The 13,828-nt window shown below is 43.0% G+C and overlaps 1 protein-coding gene across 1 annotated transcript; it reads left to right on the forward strand.

Annotated features, from left to right (window-relative positions):
* The first annotated feature begins 4,716 nt into the window (after positions 1-4,716).
* On the forward strand, positions 4,717-8,814 carry LOC141516001 (claudin-23-like). Its single transcript, XM_074227360.1, has one exon. The coding sequence runs from the start codon at positions 5,205-5,207 to the stop codon at positions 6,033-6,035; it is 831 nt and encodes a 276-aa protein (XP_074083461.1). The 5' UTR covers positions 4,717-5,204; the 3' UTR covers positions 6,036-8,814.
* Positions 8,815-13,828: the final 5,014 nt, after the last annotated feature.

A 13,828-nucleotide genomic window follows, 5' to 3' on the forward strand; every position in this document is an offset into this window, starting at 1 on the left:
TGCCCAGTTGATTGTATGGTATCTATAGTAATGTTGGAATGCTAAGCAGTTTAGCTCAAGCAGGGACCTCAGTATCTGGTATCTTCTTCCACCAGGTGATCTTCAGAATCTTCCTAAGACAATTTAGGAAATGATTCAGGTTCCTGGAATGGTAAACTGTCCAGGATTCACAGACAATGAGGTCAGCACAACAGTTTGGTAGTTAGCCTAATACCTCTTCTCTACCACCCTTTCTTCTGGAGTTTCTCAAATACTAAACTAGCTCTGACAATGTGTGTCAACCTCATTGTCAACATGTACCTCCCTGAAAAGAATACCATCAAAGTAAATGAAATTGTCCACAGTACTTAAAACTTCTCCATTTGCTGTAATCAGTGGTTCAACAAACGGTGGTGTGGTGCTGGCTGATAGAGCACCTGTTTTCTTGGGTGTTAATTGTTAGACTAAAATTAGCACAAGCAGCAGAGAATTGTTCTATATTTTGTTGCATCTCCACTTCAGAAGTTGTATTGGGTACACAATGGTCTGCAAATAGAACAACATGTACAACACTCCCTCCATTTTGGTCTTGGCTTGTAGACTTTTCAAGTTGAAGAAATTGCCATCAGTGCAGTAGCTGACCTTGAGGTCATGTTCATCCTCAGTGAAGTCATTTGATAACATGACTGAAAACATCATTCTAAAAAGCATGGGAGCAAGAACACATCTTTGTTTCACTCCATTGGTGACCAGGAAATCTCAAGAGCATCTTCCACTATCCAGAACCTGGGCAAGCATGCTATCATAAAACTGACATGCAATATTACATACAACTGACATTAAATTGACATACAATACTTCTCCAGGTAATCAAATTTTGACATAATTTTCATAAACCCTTATGATTGATGTTATCAAAGGCCTTGGTCAGATCTACAAAAGTTGTATTCAGACCTCTGTTCTGCTCCTGGCCTTTTTTTCTGAAGTTGTTGGGCAGCAAACACCATATCAATTGTTCCTCTGGCTCTCTGGGAGGTACCATCTTCCAGGTGAAAGATCAGTCTATTGAGAAGGACTCTGGCAAGAATCTTACCAACCATGACTAAAAGAGAAATGCCCTTGTGACTGTCACAGGACAATCTATTCCCTTTACCTTTATAGAGATGGATGATGGAGGCATCCCTGAATTCCCGGGGAAAACCTCTTCATGCCATATAACCTGGAAAATTTCAGTCAGTTTTTGCATGAGCAATGGATTCCCCACCTTGTAGGTTTCAGCTGGAATAGAATCAGCACCAGGTGCTTTGCCACTGGAAAGGAGCCTAATGGCATTCAAAACCTCTTCTTCAATTGGAACTTCAGCTAGGGATTGACTTCAACTTGAGGTAAACAGTCAATGACTTCTGCATTGATTGATGATGATCTGTTAAGAACACTATTGAAATGTTCAGTTCATTTCTCTAGGATCATGTCCCTATCATTGATCAAAGTGATCAGCACTGAATAATTGAGATGCACATAGGTCTTTGGTCCATAAATAGCCTTCAGGACATCATAAGAGCATTTTGGTTTGATATTATCTGCAAAATACTGAATTTCATCTGCCTTCTTACTGAGCCAAGAGTCCTGCATCTCTCTAGGTTTCATTTGGACTTTACTTTGGAAATAATTAAATGCTGCCACTTTAGAAATGGATGAACTATCCTGCTGTGGAGTTCTTGTTTTTCATTTAGTAGCTTCTGTATTTCCCCAAGATTTTCATCAAACCAGTCTTGATATTTATGAATGTTCTGGCCCAGATAAACAAATACAATGCCATATTCCAGATCTCTGAAAACTGCCACTTTTTTCCTGCTCCAGTGTTGCCAACTGTGTGTTGGCTCAGTATTCCCTCCAAGGTATCCACAAATTGTACCCTGCTCAGAGAGGAACTCTAATCTCTTGACATTAATTCTTTTAGTAGTCATTTTGTCTTGGGGTCACTGCTTTGGCTGAATATGAATATTTAGCTTGGAGAGGATGAGTCTGTGATCACTCTGTATCACACATTGCCTTTGTCACTCTCATATCCTCTCTGTCTCTTCTCCTTATAATCACATAGTCTGTTAGATGCCAATGTTTGCTACAAGGGTGCATCCAGGTAGTTTTACTCTATTTAGGTAAACAGAGGACAGGGTTTGGGATGAGAATGTCATGAGATAAACAAGTCTTCAGAAGTAGATGACCATTGCTGTTGCTGTTTCCAACTCCATTACTCCCAAGGACTCCCTGCCATGCCTGGTAATCTGGGCCTACTCTAGCATTAAAGTCACCTAGAATTATAAGCTTGTCCTTTTTTAGTACGTGAATAAGAGTCTCCAGGTCTTGAAAATTTTTTCTTTGACTTCATCTGATTTCTTCATAGTAGGAGCATAGTCACTGATGGTGGTGGCCTGGCATTTTCCTGGAAGAAGCAATCTCGGGGCAGCTAGGTGGCTTAATGGATAAAGCACCAGCCCGGGAGTCAGGAGTACCTGGGTTCAAATCCGGTCTCAGACACTTAATAATTACCTAGCTGTGTGGCCTTGGGAAAGCCACTTAACCCCATTTGCCTTACAAAAATTAGACAAACAAACTAACTAATTAATTAATTAATGGATGAATGAATAGATAGATAGATAGATAGATAGATAGATAGATAGATGATAGATAAAAAAGAGGCAATCTCATTTCCATGACCCTGCATTCACTCCTTTTGGTAGGCATTCAAGAATGTTGACTAGATTACCCCAATTTCATGGCACTCCCCTTCACTGAAGCCACTCCAGGAAAATGAGTATCCGGCTCATTTGCTGGCCTTCATTTGCCAGCCTTGTTTCACTCAGGGCTGCTATTTGGATATTATACTTGCTGAGTTCTTTTGCAATAAATGCTGTTCATCTTTCAGATCAACTAGATCTTGTGTTGTCTATGAATATGTATAGTTCCATGTACCAATAGTGAATGGAATCTCCTTTGAAGAAGTTTTTGTAACAGACAATTTTTAGGGCACCTTTTCTAGCTCCTTCCTTAGTCCTTAAAAGGACTGCTCAGTCACCCAGGGGGCTGCTGAATCTCACTGCTGCTTTCAGTGAGGAAACTATCCTATGGCCTGGGTCATCTATGTGCAGGATTGTGACTACAACTCCCAATGTATTCACACCTACTGCTTCATCATTTTCCTATTGTCACAGGAGTCCGAGGAATGGTAAAGTATGGGTGATGCCTTTTGTTGCATGGGTAAATTGGATTTAATCAAGGTAGAGCTGTCCGAATTCATCTGCCTCATTCTCTCTTCCAATGTGATCATGATCCAGCATAGCAAGACAGTCAAGATAACTGATGATGGCTCTAAATGCAGTGGATGACCTTGGTATCTTTAATGTCTAACCAAGTTCTAAGTACTCCATAGCATCTGCTTCATCTGAATTCATGGCAGTTGGAATGGGTCTGCCCATTCCATCAGTGGAAGACTTCACATGCTTGGGGTTGGCACCCTCAGCTACTCTCAACTTGGCTTAGGCTACCTGCCGAAAGAATTTACTAAGGTGTGACTACTGTACATGTTTCTTGGAGCCACAGGTAAGAATTAGGTGGTTCAAGTAGACATCAAAAATGGAAAATAGCCCTTAAAAGGGCTCAGCAACTGTCACACCAGAGATACCAGTCTTCCTTGAACATACCCTTACACCCCTCTCAACTCTATGATTCAAGGTTGACTATCTTTCCCAACCTTGACAAGCACAACCTCTAAGTCATCATCACAAAGACACTAATTAGAAGTCTACTAAGGTATCTATGATTCTCCCAGGAGTAGGGAACCTTTGTTCTGCCAAGGGTCATTTGAATATTATAATATCATTCAAGGGCCACTCAAAATTATCAGCTTAAAAATTAGCCTGCTATATTCAGTCAAACATTTGATTAAATCACCCCTGAAAAGCTCCTAGATTTATTGAATTTTGAGTCCCGCCAGTGGTTGCCAAGACAGCACCAGATTAAATGATTTCATAACCCAAATACTACCTGTGCCCCAATGTTCCCCATGGTGATACAACTTTGTGGGCAAAGAAAAACTTGAATTGTGTGTCCATTTGGGCTCCCCATGGAATCCCCAAGTAACTTTGATTTTCAAAGGAGACACTGGAGGTTTGGGGTTTGTTGTTTGTTTTTAACCGCTATGAAAATGCCATCATTATTCTAGGAGTCCTTATACTTGAACCAGTCCGAGATAGCCAGAGGTTGGTTGAAATCTCCATTCAGTGACAAAATTGTAGTTGTGTTGCCTTTTGTTTTGTTTTGTTTTGTTTATTTTTTAAAGAAATATTGGAAGGCGTGGAGACTTTTTGAATTCTTCACCTACTTCTGGTCTTCTCCACCCCAATTTAGCAGGGGAGAAGAGGAGAGAAACAGTAACTCTGTCTATGAAACCAAGATTCCCAGACAATTCCTCGAGTGTAAATAAGTTCCCCAGAGATGCCAAGAGGGGCGGTGCGCTTCAGGACCATGGAAACCCAGGACCGCCCCTCGCTCCATGAAGGAGCCCCGAATGCGCTATTCCGGGGCCAGTGGGAAGTGCGTACATGGGTGGGGGAGAGAGGACGGAGCCGGGGGAAAAGCAGGAATGGCTAGGAGAGCCTAGGGGGCTGCCCCGGACCCCCACCCACCCAGGGGCTCTCCGAGACCCCTCCCTCCTCCCACCTCTGGCCCCAAGCTCTGTCCAAGGTATGGGGGAGGAGCAAGCAAGGGCGGGGCTGGACCCAGCCTGGGCCGGGTGGCTGCTTCCTGTTTGGCCTTTCCAGGGTCAGCCCCTCCCGAGCCAGGAGGACTTCGGAGCGGGGAGTTTCGGTGAGACTCCCTGGGCTCTGGTTTCGCTTCGGCCGGGCGGAGCTTGGCGCTGTAGGAAGTGGAGAAAGAGGGATGGGCGAAAGGCAAACCCCAGGGGAGACACTGAGGAGGAGGAAGAGGAGGAGGCGGCGAGAGGCGCGGAGCCCGTGCGGACTGAGCCCGATCGTGCTGATCCGGGCGCTCGGCTCCCTGAAGGCAGCGCGGGGCCAGGGGCGCACCGACCCCCTGGGGAAGCTTCCTCCTCGGGCCAGCAGCCAGAACCCGGGCCCTAGGACACCAGGGGCACATCCTCCCCCTCTGGGTTCCGCAGGCTCGGACAAGCGTCCTGCCCCCCAAGGGGGCCGCCAGCAGCCACCGAGATGAGGACGCCGGTGGCCATGACCCTGGGCATGGTGCTGGCGCCCTGCGGCTTACTCCTCTATCTGGTGTGCACCCTGACGCCGGGGTGGCGGCAGGCCACAGGTTTCCTGGATCTGCCCATTAATGTGGTGGTGACCCAGGGACTGTGGGACACGTGTAAGGAGCAGAGCAGCCTGGAGAGGGAGTGCGGGCTGCCCGACGAGCTGGGCTACTACGCGGCCGAGCCGGTGCGGGCGGCGCGCGGGCTGACCATCAGCGGGCTGGCCACCACGGCCGTCGGGCTGCTGCTGGCCTCGCTGGGGGTGCGCTGCTGGCGCTCCAAGCCCCGCGCCTGGCTGGCCGGCGCCTCGGGGCTGGTGCTCTTCGCAGCCGGCCTCCTGGGCCTCATCCCCGTGGCCTGGTACAGCCACTTTCTGCAGAACCGCACGGTCCTGCCCGCGAAGCCCTTGCCCGTCCAGCTGCGCGTCGGCTACAGCCTGGTGCTCGGCTTCCTGGGCAGCTGCCTGCTGCTAGTGGGGGGCTTCTCCCTGGCCCTCAGCTTCGCCCAGGTCTGCCAGGACTGTGCCTGGCGCCCCAAGGCGGACCCCAGGCCACGCAGCAGCAGCCTGAACACGGTGTATGTCCAATGGCCCGAAGCTCCCACCATCCCGCCCTTGTCCCCGCGCCCCCAGGCCCGGCTGCAGCCCCAGGCTGGCCAGAAATCTCGGGTGGGCTTCAGAATGCCTCGACCAGCAGCCTACGCGAACCCCGAGAATGTCCTGAAGGATGAGCAAAGCAGCGACCGGCACCCTTACTCCAGTAGCACCCTGCCCTGCGACTCAGACTTGTAACTGCTTCCCCCCACCCTTTGCCTGGATTCCTGCTCCTGGCCCTGCTCAGATGAACCCTGGGGAAGCCTTCCCTGGGAACACTGGAACACCGGGACTTTCCTTTCAGTCAGCTTCCCGCACTGGCTCCTACTGCTCTGGAGAGGAGTCCCGTTTGGGGGGGCCGAGGGTTTTCACGGAATGTTAAGGCTAGGAGAGACCTTAGAAGCAAGTCAAGTCATTTCCTAGACGCATCTGGGTGGAACATTGGCTAGAGTGGAGGGCCTGGAGTCAGGACATGGGACCAGCTCTGCCAGCCTGGTCAAGTCACTTACCGTAGCTCATCTGTCAAGAGAGGATAGTAAGAACCTCCCAGGCTTGTTGTGGGGATCCAATAAGATTTTCTAGGGCACCTTCTAAATCTTCAAGTACTCTCTACATGCTAGCTTGCTTTCTCAACAGGAGGCCAGCATGGGATAGCTCCTAAGTGGCAGATGGGGAAACTAGAATCTGGGGCTCTGAGTGATCTGCTTCCGGGAACTCTGATACTTTGATGCTCAAGGATTGCTTGAAACTTTTCTAGCAACATCAACAGCCCAGGGACTTTTGAACACCTTTAGATCCGACTTGGAGGCTTAATTGTGCTAATTTGATTCATCATGGCATCATCCACCTATCCTTTTGTCCTACATTTAATGCTGATATTGTGTTAGACTCAAGGAGTGACTATGGCATTTATACCTTGGGGGCCAGATGAAGAAAAGGAGGATAAGAAGGGAACAATGATGTTCAAAAAGTCATACTAGTTGGTGAGACTGAGTCATAGAAACCAGATTTGAACCCAGGTTTCCTGACATCCAGACTGGTGGTTATGGTTAGACTTTAAAAAGCAATATGGCATTGGGCCTGGAGTCAGGAATACCTAATTCAAATCTGACCTTAGACAACTGGTGGCTGTTTATAGTGAATAACAATTCTATGCCTCAGTTTCCTCCACAATAAGTGAACTGAACTCAGTAGCATCTATGAGCTCTGGTAAGCTCTAAATTTATGTTCCAAAGATGGAAGTTAGCCAAGAGTAGCCAATTTGTGGATAATGACACAGATTATCTTAACTCTTATCCACACTTCTCTGGAGCCCTGTTTAACTGAAACTTCTCTTCCCATTGTCCACTGGCAGCCTAGCCAGGGGATTATAGCTAATTATTTTATGGAAGTCATATCAGGACAGCTGCTGAAGAGAGTGAGTAACAGATTTTTTAATACATGTTTTCCTTGTAGAACTAAGGGTACAAGGCACTGAAAACTCCAAAATGCAGATAAATGTATCATTCATTTCTTAATATTATATAAACCAAATCTGTTCCACCTAAACTGTGCCAGCATGAACTTTGTTCTCATCTGCTGTGTCAGCCCTTATTGCCAACATTTGTACTTCCTCCCTTCGCACCTCAACTATATTCTGCACTTTTCATTCAAGTCCTTTTCTCCTTTTGCATAGTAGGGGACCAGGAAGAGGCATTCTGAGCTTGTTACTTTGCTACTAGATTTCACATGAATTTCTATTCAAAACAAAAGCAGTCACCTGAAAAGAATTATACAAGCATGTTTCTAAAAATGCTTCTAGAAGTTTTCCTTTAACTCCCTTATGGTACCTTCTCCTAGGTTACCTTCTCCACACTGGTGGGAGGAAATAGCAAGTACAGGCACAACTGCTCCAGCCCATAAGAAATATGAACCCCTAACACAGATAATAGTCTCCTAAGCAAGTCTGACCACCAAGAAGTCACTCCCCTTGATAGTCTAATAATAGAAGCTTCATTACTGTAACAGATAAATGCTACTTAGAAATAAAGGTAGTTGGTCTTACATATCCAGCCTCTAGTGGTCCCTCTGAAAATAAGAAAACAGAGCCCTAGAAGATGGGCTGCTAGAGCATAGTTTGGAGGAGTCAAGCTGAGTTGAAGATAAAGCCCCTGAGTCCCAAGTCAGACTTTGTCCCAAGAAGGTTTCTCTGAGTTCTTTTCCAGTCCTGTGCAATCTGCCTTGAGCCTTGGTCAGATAATATACTGAACTGTAGAAAAAGAACAAAATTTCTTATAGCTTTCTCCTCACTTCTGAAACACATCTTTTAGTGGAGCTAGTCCAAGTATGAGGGAACTGGGAAGGAGATGTTTGTCTTTCCTTCTTGAAGAAGACCATGCCATCAGGGAGGTGATGCCATAACAAGGAAGTGAATCAGATTTAAGTGAGGGTGTGCTGTGCAAAGTCACCAGTCTCACTTTCTCCTCCAGAGCCATATTCATAGTCCAAAAAACAGTCTATCTGGGGTTTAGGGCATAGCAAGTTCTCTAAAAGATGCTGGGTAGTCTCTCAAAAGGTATTCTAATAGCAAAGGCAAAGGCATTTTTTCATACCTACAATTCAAGAAACTACACCCAATGGAAACAGTAGCACAGAATCATACAGAATCTGGAGAATTATAAGACTCTCAGAGGCCATACAGACCAACTCAAAAGGTCCTCTTTATCACAAGGGGAAAATGGTCATCCAGCTTTCACTGGGATGAAAAGAAGGATCAAATTATTCTCTCTCTCCCTACTCCTCCCCCCTCCACAAGCTTTTTCTCTCTGATTGTAACTTTTTATTTTTTTAATTAAAGATTTTATTTATTTGGAGTTTTACAATTTCCCCCCAATCTTACTTCCCTCCCCCACCCCCCACAGAAAGCAGTTTGTCAATCTTTCCATTGTTTCCATGTTGTACATTGATCCAAATTGAGTGTGAAGAGAGAGAAATCATATTCTTAAGGAAGAAACATAAAGTGATTATGGCTTTTTAAAATATATATATATATATATATAAACATTTTATGTGTGTTTCCAATTATATACAATGGTGGTTTTAACCAATCATTTTTTGCACAGTTTTGCATTTTACAATGTTTCTCTCTCCCTCTTTCTCCTCCCCCTCCCCTGACTGAAAATAATCTGGTATAGGCTTTACATTTGTAACCATGACAGTGGCTTCTTAATAAATCTACTTCCCAGTGGAGAAGTACTTCTCCTTATTGGAGAACATCCCTCTAGCCTTAGGGACTCTACTATTATGTAGGAGATCTAGTTTTCCTGTTCTACCATCCCCCAAGATAGATTGGTGTTTGGAACAGGCTATAACTGTTTAATCCAGTCTTTCTCAAGCTCCAGGACTGCATCATCAATTGCCTATTGAGCATTAAACTCAACACAACTCACCATCTTTCTTGTTAAATTTAACCTCCTTCTGGCTACTCTATTCCTGGGGAGTACACTACCATCCTTCCGGTTATCCAAGATGGCAACCCTGATGCCATTTTCAATTTTACCCCTAATCCCTGTACTTTACCCTATCCCAGGCAAGAATTTACCAAGCCTCTCTTTTATTTCCACAACTTCATTCAATCTCATGGCCCCTTCTTTTTACCTATTCATCTACCACCCTAGTTCACAACATCCCCTGTCACCTGCACTATTGCAACAGTCTTTTAAAATTACTGATAACTTTTTCATGTTTACATCTGAAGAAATCCCTTCTTAGTACCACCTCACACCTCTTAAATTGGCCAATATGACCAGAAAGGATAATGATCAATGTTGGAGGTGATGTGGGAGATCTGGGATACTAATACATTGTTGGTAGAGCTGTGAACTGATCCAACCTTTCTGAAGAGTTATCTGAAATTATGCCCAAAGGGTAATAAAAATGTACATATACTTTGATCCAAAAATGCCACTATCCTGAAGAGATCATAAAAATGAGTAAAAGTCCCACATGCACAAAAATATTCCTAGCAACTCTGTTTGTAGTGGCAAAGAAATGGAAATTGAGGGGATGTCCATCAATCGAGGAATGGCTGAAGAAATTGTGGTATATGTATGAGATATAACACTATTGTTCTAGAAGAAATCATGAGAGATGGTATTTCAGAAAAGCCTGGAAAGATTTATATGAATTGATGTTGAGTGAGATGAGCAGAACCAGAAAAGCATAAATCTTAACAACAACATGGGGTGCTGATCAACCATGATGGACAAGCTCACTCCATCAGTACAATAATTAGCAATTTTAGGGGATCTGAAGGATGCCATCTGTATCCAGAAAAGGAACAGTGGAAGATAAACAAAGGCCAAAGATTATTTTCTTCAATTTTTAAAATTTGTCATATATATTACATAATTTTACTATCTCTGTTTTCTTCCTTTTGGATTTGTTTCCTCTCTTAACACATTCAGTTTGGATCTTTGCGTATCATGGAAGCAAATGTAAAGACTATATCAGAGTGCCTTCTATTGGGGGGGAGGGGGGAGGGAAGAGAAGGAGCAAAAAAAATTGCAAAGTTCTAAACCTTGCCCAAAAATGATTGATAGAAACTACTATTGTATGTAATTAGTAAACAAATAAAATATTTATATAATTAAAAAAAAAAGAAATCCCTCCTCCTTCCCCACCCCAGTGAAACATCCTTATAACAAAGACTAAAAATAGGAGATGAAAAGTCATTCAGCAAAAATAATCAGAACATGTATCAGAAATCAAGGTATATAGACTATTCCATTGCCTTAGTTGCATACCACCATAAAGAAAAGAAAATATACTTTTTTTACCTCAAGCTTGTTTATAATAATTAGAAGGCTTTAAAATGCTTTTTCTGTTTTTTTTCTCTGCATAATGCTGTAGTTCTTGTATATTTTTTGTCTCTAATTCTTTCTATATTCTGTATCAATACTTGTAATTCTTGTCAAGTTTTTTCTTAATTCTTCATATTTAATTTTTCTTATGGCACAGTAATAACCCCATTAAAAATGTATAACATACTTTGTTGAGCCAATGGATTCACAAGCAAATTTTACCAAACATTTAAAGGACAAGTCATTCTAGTACTTTGTGAACTATTTGGAAAAATAGGCAGAGGAGTCCTACCAAACTCTTTTCATGACAGTAACAGGTGCTGAGACCAAACCAGAAAGAGGTAAAACAGAGGACTAAATTAAGACCGAATTCCCCAGTGAAGTTAGTGCAAAAAATTTTGAATAATATACTAGCAAAGAGATTACAGCAATATATTACACAGATCATATAATAGGTAGGATTTATACCAGTAATTCAATGTTTGGAAAATTCTCTACATAACAGACTATATTAATAACAAAACAAACAGAAACCATATCTTAATAGATGTAGAAAACCTTTTGAAAAAATACAATAGCCATTCCTATGAAAAACACTGGAGAGCATAGGAATAAGTAGAGCTTCCTTATTAAGAAATATTTATCTAGGGGTCGGCTAGGTGGCACAGTGGATAAAGCACTGGCTCTGGAGTCAGGAGTACCTGGGTTCAAATCCGGTCTCAGATACTTAATAATTACCTAGCTGTGTGGACTTGGGCAAGCCACTTAACCCCATTTGCCTTACAAAAACCTAAAAAAATATATTTATCTAAAATCATCAGAAAGCATTATCTGTAATGGGATAAACTAGAAACCTTCCCAATAAATCATGGGCAAAGCAAGGATTCCCATAATCACTTCTATTATTAAATATTATACTCAAAATGTTAACTAAAGCAATAAGAGAAAAAAGATATTTAAGGAATTAGATAGGCAAAGAAGGAACAAAACTATCACTCGTTGTAGATGATATGAGAGAACCTTAGAGAATCAACTTAAAAACTACTTGCAAAGTTGCAGGATACAAAATAAACCCACATAAATCTTCAGCATTTCTATATATAATACTGACAAAAAAATCTAACAGTAAGAGATATTGACATGTTGTGGCTTGCTTCCTTGGGGCCCACAGTGGCAACCTCCCTCCAGGAGGGGAGCTGAGAATAAGGAGTCAAGCCACTACTACCTTATGCCTCCAGCTCCATTTTATTACTGCTTAGCTATTACATATATATTGTTAGGTCTTCCGGGATAGAACAAAGAATAATGAGGGAATTGGGGTGCAAGCATTGTATAAATGCAGCATTTTGCATTACAGGATGGGGGTACGTTAGGGAGGAGATAATAAGGCACAGCTGTGTCTAGGGCCCTTGGTCAGCGGGGTGGAATGTCCAGCTCCCAAGGACTCTGGCTTCCAAGGACTCCGGCTCACCTTATCTCTCAGGGTGGCTTGCCAGCTCCTGAGATTGTCCAGGTGGCAGTTTTACTTGGAGATGATTTGTGTCATGGCTGTTAGAATAGCCTATGTACCCACATTGAAATTCCATTTAAAATACTATAGACAATATAAAATATTTAGGAGTTCACTTGTCAAGACAAACCCAGGAACTATGTGAACACAACTACAAAACACTTTTCACACAAATAAAGTCAGATCTAAATATTAATTGCTCATGGATAGACTGAGTCAATATTAAAAAAATGGCAGTTCTACCCAAATTCATCTATTCAGTGCCATGCTAAAAAAAAAACCTATGAGAAAATTATCTTATAGAGATAGAAAAAAATAACAAAATTCATTTGAAGAACAAAAGATCAAGGGAATCAATGAAAAAAAGATGAAAGAAGGTATGCTAGCCATACCAGATTTCACACTGTATTTTAAAGCAGCAATAATCAAAAGTATCCCGTACAGGCTAAGAAATAAAGTGGTGAATCAGGTAAATAGTAAATGATCATAGTAATCTGGTATATAATAAATTCAAAGATCCAAGCCTTTATAGCAAAAACTAATTGCTTCACAAAAACTTTGGGGACAACTGGAAAACAGTATGACAGAAACTAAGTGTAGACCAAAGTATTCCTATATTTTTTTAATATTTATTTATTCTCTTTTTGTACAAAAAATGTTTTTTATACATTAATAAAATATTCTTGTTTAAGAGTAAACAGAATACCCCCTCCCCCCACAAAATATAGACTCGCTTGAGTGATAAAGGGGAGAGAAAAAAATTAATATAAAAAAATAATAGTAATAATTGTAGGTATGGCCAGGTGGCACAATGGACAGAGCCCCAGCCCTGGAGCCAGGAGAAGCTGAGCCCATATCTGGCTCCTTACACCCAACAATCACCCAGCCATGTAACATACAAGCCACCCTAACCCCACTGCCCTGCAAAAACCAAAAAAAAAGAAAAAAAAGACCCAAAATAAAATAAAATAGTAATAATAGTAGGGGTGGCTGGGTGGCAGACAGAGCATTGGCCCTTGAGCCAGGAGCACCCGGGTCCAAATCCGGCCTCAGACACCCAGCAATCACCCTGCTATGCGGCTCCAGGCAGGCCACCCAGCCCCATGTGCCCTGCACCTCCCCCAAATAATAATAATAAAAAATGTGCTTCAGTCTTTCTTCCAACACCAACAACTCTGTCGTGGGGGGATCACATTCTTTATGATAAGTCCATCGCAAAAGTTACTTCCATATTTTTCCACCATTGCCATTGCTGATGGCAACTCCCTCCTTTCGTATTTCTCCACTACCATGTACTATATTTTCTCTCTCCTTTCACTCTGACTCTGCTGTATGGTAGCTGAGTGGCGCAGCAGAGAGATCCCTGGCCCTGGGGCCAAGAGGCCCTGAGCCCACATACCACCCCTTAGGCCCAGCATCTACCTGGCCCTATGGTCCTGGACAGGCCTTCAATCCCAGCCCTTTGCAAGATGTAAAAAAGAAAATATGCTATATCTGACCACTCAATGTGCTATATCTGACCACTCTCCCACCATGGTCCATCCTCTCCTTCATTCACATCCTCACCCCTTCCCCTGCCCCCCTCCTTTTCTTCTTACTCCAGATGTCTATACCCCATTGAGTATATATGCTGTTTCCTC

The sequence above is a fragment of the Macrotis lagotis genome, chromosome 3 (genome assembly GCF_037893015.1).
Source record: "Macrotis lagotis isolate mMagLag1 chromosome 3, bilby.v1.9.chrom.fasta, whole genome shotgun sequence".
In the NCBI taxonomy this organism is placed as follows: domain Eukaryota; kingdom Metazoa; phylum Chordata; class Mammalia; order Peramelemorphia; family Peramelidae; genus Macrotis; species Macrotis lagotis.